At 35.6% G+C, this 17,249-nt stretch overlaps 1 protein-coding gene across 10 annotated transcripts in view; it reads left to right on the top strand.

Annotated features, from left to right (window-relative positions):
* Positions 1 to 17,249, top strand: part of DCAF6 (DDB1 and CUL4 associated factor 6) — a 140,819-nt gene that overhangs the window by 58,868 nt on the left and 64,702 nt on the right. For all 10 annotated transcript variants that reach the window (XM_037986001.2, XM_037985999.2, XM_007989634.3 and 7 more), the window contains 4 exons: positions 1,075 to 1,289; positions 10,296 to 10,389; positions 11,679 to 11,798; positions 12,342 to 12,602. In XM_037986001.2, coding sequence (XP_037841929.2) covers positions 1,075 to 1,289; positions 10,296 to 10,389; positions 11,679 to 11,798; positions 12,342 to 12,602 — 690 coding nt within the window. The remainder of the gene's footprint in view (positions 1 to 1,074; positions 1,290 to 10,295; positions 10,390 to 11,678; positions 11,799 to 12,341; positions 12,603 to 17,249) is intronic.

Here is a 17,249-nt window from a genome sequence, read left to right as displayed (position 1 = left end):
TTATATTGCTACATTAAGTCACATATTTAATAATAATTGAGGAGTCCAGTCTGTTTGGATATGTACATTTAGGGGAAACAGTAGTAATATAATGTGGAATCATAGGCTTAATTATTGTTTCTCAACAGGTGGACAAATTGACATTTTGAGCATGATAAGACTTCATTGTGCAAGGTTATACAGCTTTGTGGGATTCTTAGAATTTAGCATTTCTGGGCCCCCAGGGCACAAAGTGCCAGTTGTACACCTATTATATTGTATTGAGTACCAGAGTTAATTAAAATTGGAATAGCATTCTTAACTCTGTACTATATAACAGGCAAATTTCGTGGCAATCAGAAATTTTTTTTTTTTTTTTTTGAGACGGAGTCTCGCTCTGTCACCCAGGCTGGAGTGCAGTGGCCGGATCTCAGTTCACTACAAGCTCCGCCTCCCGGGTTTACGCCTTTCTCCTGCCTCAGGACTGGGACTACAGGCGCCCGCCATCTCGCCCGGCTAGTTTTTTGTATGTTTTAGTAGAGACGGGGTTTCACCGGGTTAGCCAGGATGGTCTTGATCTCCTGACCTTGTCATCTGCCCGTCTCGGCCTCCCAAAGTGCTGGGATTACAGGCTTGAGCCACCGCGCCTGGCCCAGAAATTTTTTTAAAAAGTAAAAGTGTATCATCTTAAGGATATTGCATACATTGCATACTAATTTATGTAGTATGCTAATAAGTATCAGTTTTTTGTAAAACTTTACTATCTTAATTTGGGGCAAACTTTTGGAAGATGACTTCATGTGACTGTATTTATAAATCATTTTCCTTAATTAACTCATTTCAACAAAGCGTATGTAATCTGGAATTCTAGACAATCATGAATTTTTTTTGTAGAGATATTACCTTTATGTCATATTCTTTTTTGTTTCGTTACAAAATCTGACTACAGAGAAAGAACCTCTACTAGAAATAAATGTGATGGCTTTTATTTATGTTGCTACTTTAAGTCACATATGTAATAATTCAGATTAAGAGTTTTAAAAAATGTTTTTCTTTAAAACATTAATTTTAAATAACTTCTTGTTTCTTATTTAGGAAATTATGCAGGTCGAGGGACTACTGGAATGGTTGCCCGTTTTATTCCTTCCCATCTTAATAATAAGTCCTGCAGAGTGACATCTCTGTGTTACAGCGAAGATGGTCAAGAGATTCTCGTTAGTTACTCTTCAGATTACATATATCTTTTCGACCCGAAAGATGATACAGCACGAGAACTTAAAACTCCTTCTGCAGAAGAGAGAAGAGAAGAGGTAGGTTTACTCAAAGCCGTGTCCTTTGGCCGGGCGCGGTGGCTCATGCCTGTAATCCCAGCACTTTGGAGGCCGAGGCGCGTGGATCACCTGAGGTTGGGAGTTCGTGGCCAACCTAACCAACATGGAGAAACCCTGTCTCTACTAAAAATACAAAATTAGCTGGGCGTGGTGGCACATGGCTGTAATCCCAGCTTCCCAGGAGGCTGAGGCAGGAGAATTGCTTGAACCCTGGAGGTGGAGGTTGTGGTGAGCTGAGATTGCGCCGTTGTACTCCAGCCTGGGCAACAAGAGCGACACTCCATCTCAAAAAAAAAAAAAAAAAAGGAAAAGAAAAAAACCTCATGTCCTTTATTTAAATTCAGAAACAATTCAGTGACTCTTGGGGCCTAAAGGCCAAAAAGAAAAAAAAAAAACATTAATTTTCAAGGTACTTACAGTTCAGAAAACAAAAAACATGAGACATACTTGAAAGAATAGAAGCTAATAAATTACTATCAGTTATTACTAATTACTATTATTATTTAGTTACTAATAATTTCTAAGTAGTAATGACAAAAATAGTCATTACTATTTTTATAATTTTTATAAAATTTATATTTATATTATAATTTGTATTATAATTAGTAATAACTAATAATTACTAGTGTCTATACTTAATGTATTAGTAATAATAAATTACTGATTTATTATTGGTATTCTAAGTACTATTTCTAAAGTATTCAATAGTGAATTATTAGGGATAAGGCTTTAGAAAAAAGTAATTTTTTTAAAAGAGAATATACTTGATAGCAAAATGTTTATCTTAGTAGATGTACAGCAGCAGCAAGAAAGATCAACAGTTCTAACACTTGCAGAAAAGGCAATTAAAATAATAGAAAATATGATGATAAATTTCTGAGAGACTAAATGTGTATGTCCATGGATCAATAGAATTTTTACTTACTACCATTTACTCTTCGTATATGGACAGCAATCCCTTTCTCTCCCAATTGTGCCTCTTTCACAGTTACATACTAGTGATTTATAACATTAACCCTAGGTATATTTTATAAAATAAATATAAGTGGGAAAAAGATAAGTTAAAGTAGTTGTATATATTAAAAAGTAGGTGAATGAATTACTTTCACAAAACTACTAAAAGATAATGAATTTATTATTTATAAAAGGGGAAAAGTAGAAATAAGGTATCTGACAGTATATAACTGTAGAAAAATGTCTAACCTGTTAAGCTTCTTTCGTCAATATGTTTTTCATTTTGGCTTTTTTATTTTATAATGTTCTGTGTTTATTCACTCTGAACTTTGGCTTGTAAAAGTCTTTTGAAATTAACCATTGATTTTTATTTTCAGTGACTTTTTGGTATTGGCTCAATGCCTATTAATACATTTTAAATGTTACTAATAACAGTGATTTTGGAATTCCTACGAGATACAAAACTATATTCGTTCCTCATAATTTCAGGTATAGAGGGCTGTAAAATTAGAAGAGAAATCAGTATTACTTTATAAATATACTTTGAGATTTTTATCACTGGAATGTATTTATTTGAATTAGGAAGTTGATGAAGAAGGGTATGATGGCTAATAAAATGATTTTTGAGTTTATTCTGGTTGAAAACATGAAATCTGCTCTGTCATTTTGTTACTGCTGTATAAATTTCCCCTTGAAATACATGGGTAAGTAGTTATAGTCATACTGTGATTGTTACATAATGAGAGTTGGAAGTCCATAGAGATTTTAAGTGGGCCAGCTAGTTTTGATACCATAGAATACTTAGCCAAAAGATATTTATATAATCAGAGTGAATGAGACTGAGTCATGAACATTTTTTTTTTCTGGGAGCCTTTTCCTTGGTCTTGTTTATTGCATTAACTAAATTAAGAAAAATAATGCTGAAAGTGGATTTAAATTATGCTTATTGGCTGGGCGCAGTGGCTCAAGCCTGTAATCCCAACACTTTGGGAGGCTGAGGTGGGTGGATCGCCTGAGGTCAGGAGTTTGAGACCAGCCTGGCCAACATGGTGAAACCCTGTCTCTACTAAAAATACAAAAATTAGCCAGGCTTGGTGGTGGGTGCCTGTAATCCCAGCTACTTGGGAGGTTGAGGCAAGAGAATCCCTGGAACCCTGGAGAAGGAGATTTCAGTGAGCTGAGATCGTGCCACTGCACTCCAGCCTGGGCGACAGGAGGGAAAGTCAGTCTCAGGAAAAAAAAAAAAAAAAAAAAGCATAACAAACCAAACAATTCAGAGGTATGCATAGAATAAATTAATAACCTGTCTTATTTGTAATAAAACTTTGCTGATAGTGTTCGGACAAACTCAACTCATCAAATATTTATTGGGTGCCTATTATACACCAGGTCCTCAACTAAACTTTGGAAAATGAAGGATGATGAGACAAAGACATGACCTCTTACTCAAGGAATTCACAGCTTAGTAGAAGTAGAGATACAAGTAAATAAATATGTAAAACTTAATATAGAATTATGTATAAGGACTATGTTCTGTATAAGTAGAACAAAGTAGGGAGTAATTGATCTTAATTGGGAACATTAGTAAAGCCTGAGGAAGGTTTTAAAGCATGAATAAAAGTTTATTGTATGATTTTGTTTTATGTTTCCATAATATTTTTGCATTTTCTCAATTTGTGGAGGCCTTTCTATTTCCTTACCACCTCTAATAATTTCTTTCATTTTTTGCCCCTTCTTTCTTTGGTTCATTCTTTTGTCTTAATTTTTTTTTGTACTTCCTGTTTTCCCTTATTTTTGTATCCTGTTTTCTTTTTATCACATCTCTTTTCTTATTTTTGACAGTTTACCACCTGCCCTACCCATTATTGGGCTTCTTTGTTGAATTCTTTCTTTCATTTTCTTCTGGGCCTCATAGCTTGTGCCTAAAAATATACTCCAGATCTGACTACTGCTTACCACCACCCTGCTACTTTACCACCCTGAATCCGAGCTGTCAGCATCTCTGGCAAGACCTGTCCCCCTTTATACTTGATTTTGCTAGCTTTCTAACCAGTCTGCCTGCTTTCACTTCCTATAGCATAGCCCTATAGCTATACAGCATTCAAAGTGATCCTTAGAAACATAAGTTAAATCATGCCACTTTTCTCGTCAACATTCTAAGTGGCTCCCTATCTGACCTAAAGCAAAACTGAAGTCCTTATGGTGGCTTCAAGATCTTATATTATGTGGTCCTAATTATTACTTCTACTGTTCTCTTCTTTGCTCTAACCACATCTACTTGCTTAGTAACTCAGGCCAAGCATGACTCTATTTTAGGATTTTGCAGTTAGTCTGCCTGAAATGCTCTTCCCTGGATACCTGGATTTTTGATTCCCTTGTATTTCAGGTCTTTGCTTACATAACCTTCTCGGTGAAACTCTACTTCACTATCCTATTTAAAATCACAGACTTTAACTGATACTACCTTTTCTACTACCTTTTCTACTACCCTTTTCTACTTTATTTCTCTCCATAACAATAACTTCCTATGTATATTTTGCTTTTTTATTTCATGTGGTGTTTGTTCCATCAGGCTGTAAATTCTGTGACACTGGGGATTTTTTTTGTGTGTTTTGTCCATTGTTCTTTTCCAATACCTGTAATAGTACCTGACATATAAAAGGTGCTCAAAAAAATATTTGGTGAATGAAATGCCATTTTCAGTATTCTTGACTAGGTTATTTCACATACTTAGAAAGTCAAACTTGGTATTGTTTTTAATTTGAAGGTTTTATTCTAGAAATAATTGCTGAAGTTGTAAAACCAGTTCTTTGCCTATGTAATATAAACATTCCTCTATCTTGAAACCACGAAGCAAGATTCTATTATATTGTTTTAAGAATAGTTCATATAAAGGATGAAGCCCTGTCCTTTTGGGAATGATTAGTTGTTTGAAAATTTGTACAGCTCTCACATTAACCTTCCTTTGTTCTGGTTATTCCCTGTCACACACTTATGTCTTCCTGTGTAGATTTTACTATTATCAGTTGCCTTTAGCCATACTTACACATAATATGGAATTTATGGGGATTTTTTTTCCTGTCTCCTTTGCTGAGGATGCAAAGATTTTTTTCTATTCATGTTAGTAGGTATGGTTTCCAGGAGAAATCAGAAAATTCACAGTTAAGTGTCAGCAAGTTTTTATCAAAACCTGCTTCATTTTCAGAGAAAAAAAAATCAATGAATGCTGTTTTTAAAAATAAATAAAAATAAAAGGAGGGACCCACAGAATGGGAGGAAATGTTTTGCAGATCATGTGTCTGGTTACAGTTTAGTATCCAGAATGTATAAGGAGCACTTACAGTGCAACAATAAAAAGACAAATATCCACATTTAAAAATAGGTAAAGGATTTGAATATATAATACTTTTTTTTTCCCAGAGAAGACATATAATAGAAATGGCCATAAGTACCTAAGGAGATACTCAACATTATTAGTCCTCAGGGAAACGCAAATCACAACCACAGTGAGCTATCACTTCATACCCAGTAGGATGACTAAAATAAAAAGGACAGACAATAACAAGTGTTGGCAAACATGTGGAGAAACTGGAACCCTCAAAAATTAGACTTATTATATGACCCATACTTCCCCTCCTAGATATACAGGCTTCTCTTGGAGGTATTGCAGGTTTGGTTCTAGACCATTGCAATAAAGAAAATATTGCAGTAAAGCAAGTCACACAGATCTTTTGGTTTCCCAGTGCATGTAAAAGTTATGTTTATACTGTACCATTGTCTGTTGTGTGCAATAACATTGTGTCTTAAAAATCAATGTGTATACCTTAATTTAAAAATACTTCATTGCTAAAAAGTGCTAATAATCATCTGAGCCTCAGTAAGTTGTATTATTTTTGCTGGTGGAGGTGCTTACCTTGATGTTGATCACTGCTGACTGATCAGAGTGGTGGTTGCTGAAGGTTGGGGCTGTGACAGTTTCTTGAAATAAGACATCAGTGAAGTTTGCTGCATCGATAGACTCTTCCTTTCATAAAAGATGTATTTGTAGCTTGTAATGCTGTTTGATAGCTTCTTACCACAATATAACTTTTCTCCAGATTGGAGTCAATCGTTTCAAACCCTGCTGCTTTATCAACTAAGTTTATGTAGTACTCTATAATAGATCCTTTGTTGTCATTTCAACGATGTTCACAGCATCTTCACTAGGAGTTGCTTCTTACGGATAAGCAAAGAAAGTGGTTTGAGCCTCAGGAAACCGCTTTCTTTGCTCATCTGTAAGGAGCAACTCCTTATCTGTTCAAGTTTTATCATGAGATTGCAACAATTCAGTCACACCTTTAGTCTGTACTTCTAATTCTAGTTCTTTTGTTGTTCTCACCTCATCTGCAGTGACTTCCTCTACTGAAGTCTTCTACCCCTCAAAGTGATCCATTAGGGTTGGAATTAACTTCTTCCAAACCCCTGTTAATATTGTCATTTTGACCTCCCACGAATCACAGATGTTCTTAATAAAGGCATCTAGAATGGTGAATGCTTTCTAGGTTTTCAGCTGACTTTTCACAGATCCATGAGAGGAATCACTATCTGTGGCAGCTATAACCTTACAAAATGTGTTTCTTAAATAAGACCTGAAAGTTGAAATTACTCTTTGATCCATGGGATGCAATGAAAATGTTAATCTCCTTGTATATCTCCATCAGAGCCCTTGGATGACCAGGTGCACATTGTCAGTACCCAGTAGCATTTTGAAAGGAATCTTTCTTTCTGAGCAGTAGGTCTCAATGGTGGGCTTCAAATAGTCAGTAAAACATGCTGTAAAGAAGTATGCCCTTACCCAGGCTTTGTTATTCCATTTATAGAGCAGATTCAATTAAACATAATTCTTAAGGGCCTTAGGATTTTCAGAATGGTAAATGAGCATTGACTTCTGCTTAATGTCACCACTGCATAAGCACCTAACAAGAGAACCAGCATGTCCTTTGAAGTTTGAAGCCAGGCATCAACATTTCCTCTCTAGCTGTAAAAGTCCTAAATGGCCTCTGCTTCTGATAGAAGGCTGTTTCATCTGCATTGGAAATCTGTTGTTTAGTGTAGCCACTTTGATCAATTATCTTAACTAGATCTTCTGGATAACTTGCTGCAGCTTCCACATCAGGACTTGCTGTTTTACCTTGTACTTTTATGTTATAGAGAGACAGCTTCTTTCCTTAAACTGCATGAACCAACCCCTCTTAGCTTCAGACTTTTATTCTGCAGCTCCCTCACCTCTCTCAGTTTTCATAGCATTAAAGAGATTTAGGACCTTGCTCTGGGTTAGGCTTTAGCTTAAGGGAATGTGATGACTGGTTTGATCTTTTTTCTAGACCACTCAGACTATTTCCATATTAGCAATAAGGCTGTTTCATTTTCTTGTCGTTCATACATCCACTGGAGTAGCACTTCTAAAGGTTCCTTCCAGAACTTTTCCTTTGCTTTTACAACTTTGCTGTTTGGTGCAAGAGGCCTAGCTTTTGGCCTGTCTCGGCTTTCAACATGCTTTCCTCACTTAGCTTAATCGTTTCTAGCTTTTGATTTAAAGTGAAAGGCATATGACTCTTCCTTTCATTTGAACACTTAGAGGCGATTGTAGGGTTATTAAATGGCCTAATTTCAATATTTATTGTTGTGTCTCAGGGAATTGGAAAACTCAAGGAGAGGGAGAGAGATGGGGAAACAGCTGGTCAGTGAAGCAGTCAGAATACACATAACATTTGTCAATTAAATTCAGAGTCTTATATGGACGTGGTTTATGGCCCCCCAAAGCAATTATAATAGTAAGATCAGAGATCTCTGATCATGGATCACCATAATAGGTAGGATAATAATGAAAAAGTTTGAAATATGAGAATTACTGAAATGTGACACAGACATAAAATGGGCACATGCTGTTGGAAAAATAGCACCAATAGTCTTATTCAATGCAGGGTTGCCACTAAATTTGTAAAGAAACCACAGTATCTGTGAAATTCAGTAAAGGAAAGTGCAATAAAATGAGGTACTATGTTTCAATTCTTTTGGGTTGTTCTCCTGTATACCCAAGAGAATTGAAACATGTTCCTACAGAAACTCGTACATATGCTCAGTTCAGCATTATTTATAATAGCCAGTAAGTGGAATAAGTTTATTCATCAACCAGTTGACGAATGGATGAACAGAATAGGGTATCTTGCTAAAATGGGGTATTATTCGCCATGAAAAACGAAGTACTGATACCTACTACAATATGAATAAACCTTGAAAACATAATGCTAAGTGAAAGAAACCAAACATGAAAGGCAATGTATTGTATGATTTATTTATATGAAATGTTTAGAAAAGGCATATCCACAGAGACAGGAAGTAGATTAGTGGTTGCCAGGATCTGAGCAGGGGATGAGTGGGGAGTGGCTGATGATGGTTTGTTTCTGGGATGATGAAAACTGTCTGGAATTATATAATGATGGTTGTACTGCTTTATGAATATACATCACTGAATTGTATACTTTAAAATTAAGTATATTATGGTATGTTAATTATATTTCAATACAAAAATGTTTAAAATGGATCAGATGTGGTGGCTCATGCCTGTAATCCCAACACTTTGGGAGGCTGAAGTGGGAGGATTGCTTGAGGCCAGGAGTTCAAGACCAACCTGGGCAACATAGCTGGACTCCATCTCTAAAAATTTTTTTAAAAACTTAGCTGGTTGTGGTGGCACATGCACCAACTACTCAGGAAGCTGTGGCTGGAGATCATATTAGCTCTGGAGTTGGGGGTTACAGTGAGCTAGGATGGGACCACTGTAATCCAGCCTGGACAAGAGTGTGAGACCCTGCCTGGAAAAAAAAAAAAAAAAGTTAAAAATGTAAACATTAAAGGGAGCAGTCAAGAGTGATAGGTGACATAAACATGTCAAATAAGCTCTGAAAGATGCTGTTTGAGTTGGCAATTGATTATTGATCATATTATTGAGCATTTTTATAATTGATCAATGAACTTGGCAATTGGTCATTCACTGCTGACTAGTGAGAATGAAGTTAGTGGAAAGATAGGATATCAATGGAAAGATTGACTACAGTGGATTGAAGGAGGAGTGGTAGATTGAATATAGAATTTTCTCAAGAAGCTTGAGTAAAGTGATAGCAAGAGAAAGGACTGTAGCTGTAAAACTGAGGTTTTATGAAGTTGAAATATTGGTTTTTTTTCTTAAAAATGATAAGAACCTTTAGCATGTTGTGACAAAGAACCGAGAGAGAAAATGAATGTAGGCAAGAAAAGAGAGAATAATGGGTCAAGCAGGATACTCAGGGAGTTGAAGGAATGAAATAAAAAGCACAGATGGAAAAATTAGGCTTAAATAGAATAAATGATACACCTTTCAAGAAAGGCTGGAAGGAGTTACAAAGTTGTAGATGTAGGTTTAATTTGTAGAATTCAGTTGAAGAAAATGATGTCATTTTTATTTTCTCTGAAGTAGGAGGAAAAATTGTTAGAGGGCAAGAATGAGGGCAGCAGGATGGAATAGATAGCCTGAGGCAAGTCATAAAGGGTTGGAATAGATTCTGTTTGGGAATCGAAGAGTAAATTGTCAATAATAAGTAAAAATAATGAGGACTCCCATTGTTAATTAGGTATGTGGGTAATTTACCTAGACTATATTTATCATCACAGTTGAAAACTAAGGCTCAAGATGGTTAAAAATGTCTTCCTTTTGTCAGCTGGAAGGTGATACGGGTGGGATTAGAAATCACATATACATGATTTGAAAGTTGCATTCAGACTCTTTAGGTTGAAGATATTAGATATAGGCTGTCAACATCAGTGGATATTTATCCTCAGAATGAGTGCTTCAAAAGACTGATGTGACTTATACCAGTGTCTTTCATATTTTCATGTAGATCTAATTTGCATACTCAAGTCAGGAGATGGAAATAAATAGACATAAAGTATGTTTTAAGAGTAGAGTAGATGAGTTTTAGACTTACATAGAATTTACCCGTTCTTATTTTTTAGTTGCGACAACCACCAGTTAAGCGTTTGAGACTTCGTGGTGATTGGTCAGATACTGGACCCAGAGCAAGGCCAGAGAGTGAACGAGAACGAGATGGTAACTATGCTTTGGTCAGCTTTTCCTTGTATATGGTATTTTAAAATTAATATTTTAACTTCCAGTTTCTTCACTATTATAAATGATTCTGTAATGAACATTCTTGTACATAAAAGTATACTTATGCAAATATATCTTAGGATAAATTCTTAGAAGTGGAATGGCTGAGTCACTGGATAAGTACCTTTTAATTTTGGTAGTTGTTATCAGATTACTCTCCAAAAAAGATGTGCTAATTTACATTCCCACTGAAAGTATAAGAATGCCCATTGTCCCATAGTACATTGAGTGCTGTCAGACTTCTCAATTTTTGCCTTTCTGTTAGATATTAAGAGAAATGAAAACTCAGCCTAAGAGTTTTATATTAGCACATAAAATATTTTTTCTTTCTATCAAGTGCCTTTGATAAGCATAAGAAACTACCCTGGGAGCTTTAAGATAGCACTCTTGAAAATATAATTAATCTATGAATTGTAATTCTGTATAATTATGTTTTATTGGTCTACAACCAAAATCTTACTATAATGACCTCTGAAACATCTTTTGTGATCAAAAGCATATTCCCCAACATATGAGCTACATTATATAAAGGCAGTAAAGTGTAAAAGAAACTCCGATTTCACAGAAAATGTGAGGAGAACCGATTTTCATTTTAAATTATAAGACTATAGAATAGAGTTGTCACATTTTGAATTTGACATTACACTTTTAATTTGAAAATGCCCTTGGAAAAACTTGTTTACTTGCAGGAGGGAAAGGAGTGAGGGAGGAGACAAAATACTTTGTGGTTCCAGTTAATTTCAAATATCTGGAATTTTCTTACAGTAAATGATGATGAAAATGACTTTAAGGAAACTTCATGTAAAAACATAAGGCTATTTTGTGTCTGTACTTCATTATAATGCTTTAGGGGGAGGGAAAACCTTTCTTTTAATTTATTAAACTTAGAATTCATGAGCCCTTCTTGGCTGGGTACTCTTAGAACTAAAAATTTAGGTTGAGGTAGGAGGTGGGAGGTTTAGAGGTACCTAAGAATAAGCAAAGATGAGTGAGAGGTGAACTCTGTTCTCGAGAAACTTTACCATACACATGGAGAGTCACTCATAAAACAATTACTATAAAATGTGATGAAAGCTCTAATAGATTTATATATATTCGTACAATTTATTTAGGAAATTTGATTTTTTAAAAAATGCTTTCATTTTAAAGCCCTTCAAATCTAGGTTTTTGTATTAATGAAAGATTCTGACTTATTACTAAACTCACTGATAAGACCTATATTTTAATAGGAGAGCAGAGTCCCAATGTGTCATTGATGCAGAGAATGTCTGATATGTTATCAAGATGGTTCGAAGAAGCAAGTGAGGTTGCACAAAGCAATAGAGGACGAGGAAGATCTCGACCCAGAGGTAATTTTTCGTATTAATTAAAGTCATCAGAAAGCTGGCAAAAACTACTTATTGAAGCCAGTTTTTATTTATATCATGTAAATTATACTATGTTTTACATCTGTAATAATCACAAGGTTCTTATTGTATGGTGTGAAGTAGTAGAGAATAAAAGGTATTGGACATAATTTGTCCCTTCTGGTGCCATCAGACCTAGTGCATATCTTTTGCTTTTCTCAAAGTAAAGTAAAAGAATCTGAGATTCCCCATTTTAAGTGTTTTTTTAATGCGCTCTGAGAATGGAAATATGTAAAATTCTATGTATAAACAAGTTTTATGTAATTGGAAAGATTGATTGCTTTAACAGGAATATGTTGTAGATAAATTTTTACCCCTCTTGACTGGCCTATTTTGTCTAATGGACCAAATCACCAGTGGTTATTATCACTGAAATTATGTATTTGTGTGTGTAAATATAAATGTGTTTTCTGAATGTATCTGTTTAGAGTTGTTGGTTTTGGAAAATATTTAAAATTTGAATTTGTGTTAATCTGTGTTTTGAAGGTGGAACAAGTCAATCAGATATTTCAACTCTTCCTACGGTCCCATCAAGTCCTGATTTGGAAGGGAGTGAAACTGCAATGGAAGTAGATACACCACCTGAACAATTTCTTCAGCCTTCTACATCCTCTACAATGTCAGCTCAGGCTCATTCGACATCATCTCCCACAGAAAGCCCTCATTCTACTCCTTTGCTATCTTCTCCAGACAGTGAACAAAGGCAGTCTGTTGAGGCATCTGGACACCACACACATCATCAGTCTGGTGAGGATATTCCTCTCTAAGTATGCTGTGGTTCATCTCATGATTTTTGATAATGAAAACTTCTTAACTGGCTATTTTGAAAGATACTAAATCACATCAACTTCTTGTTGGAATAAATGATCAAAATGAGATGTAATATATGGTTATGTAACTTAAACACAAAAATTATGTCTTACTTGCATGAGTTTTAACAAACAGCAGGAATCTTCAATTCATATGAAACAATTATTTTAAAAGTACAGGTACCAAAAGATAGTGTTTTGGCATAGTTTAATGTGCCTGACTTAAATATTATTTTATAGATTGTTAGAGACCAAAATCTCTTCTAGATTTATTTGGTTTTATGTCTATATTAAAGTGATTATGAAAATATCAGTATTAGTTTCATTTTGCCTGTATTCTTGATTATTTTCCCTCAAATAATGCAGTACTTTTAATATACTCTCTATAGTGGATTTGATATGGTATTTTGTCAACAACATATAATTTAGCAAAAAATTTATTTCTCCAGTATTTACATGAAAAAGAATTATTTTACCAAATGCTTATCTTCTTGATACTTGATGCTAGTGTAAAAAACCTCTACATTCTGTTAAAATGCTGTTTTCTTCCCAGTATTATAAATCCTCATGGTCAACTTTTTTCCCCTAACTATAGAATGTGCTAGTATTTATAATAGTAATTTTCAACAGATGTATCTACAGTTTACTCGGCACTGTAAACTATATACATGTAATTATAAAAACCAATAAGATATTTATTCATAGTTTTCTTTGGTTCTTCTAAGGAAGAATTTTACTCAATATAGAGCCAGAATTATTAGCAACTAGAAATATGAGCTGGCAGGCCTAAGCTGAAACCTATAAAAAAATTTCTAACAGCTTAGCTGCCAAGCTGTCACTTTATTCTTACATCTCTGGAAACTAATGCCAGATTACCAAATATGGGATGTTTTAATTTAAGCACTCTTTTATCGGTATATACCACGTTTAGTAATTCATTTTCAGTTTCTATGGGAATAAAAGCCAGAGTCAATTACATAACTGTTAACACTGTATATATTTTATCCATAATAATAAGCTAAAGCTGAGCTGCAGAATCAAGGTTTTCACACTCAGTCGACATAGCATTTTAATTTATGGAAAAATAAAATATTTTGGAAGATTTGGGAGTTAAGGGCAGGAGTAGTTAAAAGTTTGTGTTTCAAAGCAGGTAAAATTGGGAAAAGCAAGAATTTTTAAAGTGATAGCATTTTTGGAAATATTCTTGAACATTTTGATCAATTATAAGTTTTTAGGAAAACTTACCAAGAAGACTCAAGCTTACATTTAGCTTCCACTGAATCTCAACTAATTGTAGTTGTTTCTTAAACATATTTATGAGTAAAGTATTTGGAACTTTTTTTTTTTGGTTTGAGACAGAGTCTTGCTTTGTTGCCCAGGCTGGAGTGCCGTGGCGCGATCTCTGCCCACTGTAAGCTCCACCTCCCAGGTTCATGCCGTTCTCCTGTCTCAGCCCCTCGAGTAGCTGGGACTACAGATGCCCGCCACCACGCCTGGCTAATTTTTTTTGTATTTTTAGTAGGGACGGGGTTTCACCATCTTAGCCAGGATGGTCTCGATCTCCTGACCTCGTGATCCACCCGCCTTGGCCTCCCAAAGTGCTGGGATTACAGGCGTGAGCCACAGCGCCCAACCTGGAACTTTATTTTTTAAAGCTATTTAATGCATTTTAATACTGCATTTCAAATTGCTAAATTCCTTTCAATATTTAATGTAAATATTAAATGTGACAGTCATTTGAATTATTGAAGAAAAAGTATTTTTGGTGATCATGTGATGATTGTTGAAACACTACTCAGTACTTTTACTCATAAATTATTTATAGAAAGTAAGGAAATATTTTTAACTGGGAGATTATTGAGAGAATTTTGGTTGACTGTGCTATAGATAATTAGAATATTTCCATGTTATCAAGACAGTATCACTACTGAGAAAAATGATTTGGTGTTAGATGTAACATCTAAAGGTTATGTCTGTAATTGTTCTGATAACAACTTTTTCTTTATTCTGGAGTTCAACATTTCAGCAGTAAGGACTTTGTTTCTGTTTTTGTTTTTTCTCCAGTCTCTTTTGCATTTGCCGTGACCTAAGTCCAAATGTGTTTGTGAATATTGGGAACTGTCCATTGGGTGAATATAGTAGATGGGAATGTCAGCTTAGGACCATGATTTCTATTATTTCCCTGCATAGAGATAGAGAAAATGATAAAGTATGCTTCTATCTATACTCGCCTTGCTGTGGATACCTTTTTATGTAAATGTTTATCCCTTTGCTTTACATGTCCTCCATCATTTTTACTGATATCAAAGAAAGGGACAATGGGAATATGAAAATTTGCTGTGCTCCATCTCTAGTTGAACCTAATTATCTGCCTTCTCTTAGTCTACAGTGGAATCACTGAATGATAATGAAGAAAGTTATGACCACAAATTTCAATGGGTGCTCAACACTACATCAGAGCAGTCTCACACTGTTGCTCTCCAGCTGTACAAAATGACTATTTTACACCTTCATGTCTCTCAGACTTTAACGCTCCCCTTCATCCTTGCCCCACTTCCAGAGTCTAACCGTTCATTCACAGTGAAAAGAAAAGTACTCATTTTCCTACTATCAATAATTTCCAAGCTTTCCAACATCTGTACTTACATTGTGATAGAAGCAGAAACACGTTTTGGAAGAAATCAAAAGCTAGTCAGTGTAGTTGCCATCCCTTTCCAGCTTCTCAAAGACTTTGCCTCTTCTCTTGCATTATCATTGCCTTTTTTTTTTTTTTTTTGCCAGATTGGTTTTTTTGGCCTTAACATGCTCTTGTTATCTCTTTTCTTTAAAAATTTTCTCTTAATTATCTCACATTCCTCTTCACCTGTTGCCTTATTTGTCTGCTGCTTTCATAATGAGAATCCTCAGAAGAGTTGTTGATAGATGCTATCTCCATTTTCTTGCCATCCTTCTTATTAACCTTATTATCATCTTATTATCCTTATTATCCAACCCCAATCTGCTTTTCAACCCGTTTCCTCTGAAACTTTTAATCAAAGTCACCAGTGACATTTACCAGTTTAGAGGATATTTCTCTGTTAGTACTTTACTAGATTTTTCGACCCGGTTGCATTTAACATAGGCTGTCACTCCTTCTTGAAACACTTTCCTTTCTTGGCATCTATGATATCATATTTGCCTATTTACTCTTACTAATTCTGGTGGGTTTTCAGTAACTATTGTTCGTGTTTCTTGTTCTGTCTCCTTCTGAATATGATAATCGAACCCCTTAGTTCTGGCTTTCTTCTCTTCATATGCTCTTTCTGTGGGGGATTGTGTCAGTTCCCCATAGCTTTTAATATTTCCCGTAAATTGGTGACTCACAAATATATATCAGCAGTCTGATCTTCTACCCCGAGTTCCAGACCCTTGTGTTTGACTGCTATTTTGACAGTATTTTTTTGTTACTGTTGTACATCTTTTTTTTTTTTTTTTTTTTTTTTTAAAGACAGAGTCTTACTCTGTCGCCCAGGCTGGAGTGCAGTGGCATGATCTCAGGTCACTGCAGCCTCCGCCTCCTGGGTTAAAGCAGTTCTCCTGCCTCAGCCTCCCAAGTAGCTGGGATTACAGGTTCCTGCCACCACACCCAGCAAATTTTTGTATTTTTAGTAGAGACGGGGTTTCCCCATGTTAGTCAGGTTGGTCTTGAACTCCTAACCTCAAGCAATCCTCCCGCCTCGGCTTCCCAAAATACTGGGATTACAGGCATGAGCCACTGCACCTGGCCTATTGTTGTACATCGTAAATTTACATGTTCAAACTAAAACTTAATGCAGCCTCCTACCCTTCCTGTTCCCTAATTGGCTCCCTCTTGGTCCATTTGCTTTTTTGAATAACCTGTGAGTTATTCTTGATTCCTTCCTTTCCCTCAAGTCCCATGCCAGTTCATCAGCAAGTTCTGTTGCTCCTGTATCTAAACTATATCCTACGTCTTTTCATCTCACCATCATTTCTTGTCTCCTAATTGATCTCCCTGTACCTACTGTTGTTCCGTTATAATGTATTCTCCATGCAGGAGCCAGAATGAGTATTTTAAAATGTTAAATCAGATTATATAACTTTGCTGTTTAAATCCGTTCAGAGGCTCCTAATATACAACTACAAAAGAAAAAAAAAAATCAAACTCCTTACTGTGGACCTGTAAGAACTTATATGACCTACCCTTCCCTATCTCTCTAGCCTCATCTCATTCCATTTTCTCAGTACCTGATGACTGTTACACTCTAGATGTACTACTGGTTTCTTTCAGGTTACCAAAGAATTTCGGTGCCAAATTCTTTCTTACTTTTCTTTCCCTTCCCTTCCCTTCCTTCCCCCTCCCTCTCCACCTCCCCTACCACTTCTCCCTCCTCTTCCCTCCCCCACCCCTCCCCTCCCTCCCTTCCTCCCACTTGCTTGCTTTCTCTTTCTTTCTCTCTCTCTCTTTTCTTCCTTCCCTTCCCTCCCCCTCCCTCTCCCCCCTCCCCTTCCCTTTCTCCTTTCCTGTCTTTCCCATCTTTCTTTCTTTCCTATCTTTTCTTTTCTTTCCTTCTTACACTTTGTTCTT

This window comes from Chlorocebus sabaeus, chromosome 25 (assembly GCF_047675955.1).
Source record: "Chlorocebus sabaeus isolate Y175 chromosome 25, mChlSab1.0.hap1, whole genome shotgun sequence".
NCBI lineage: Eukaryota > Metazoa > Chordata > Mammalia > Primates > Cercopithecidae > Chlorocebus > Chlorocebus sabaeus.
The sequence above is the reverse complement of the archived record's forward strand: the minus strand, read 5'-3'. Positions and strand labels throughout refer to the sequence as shown.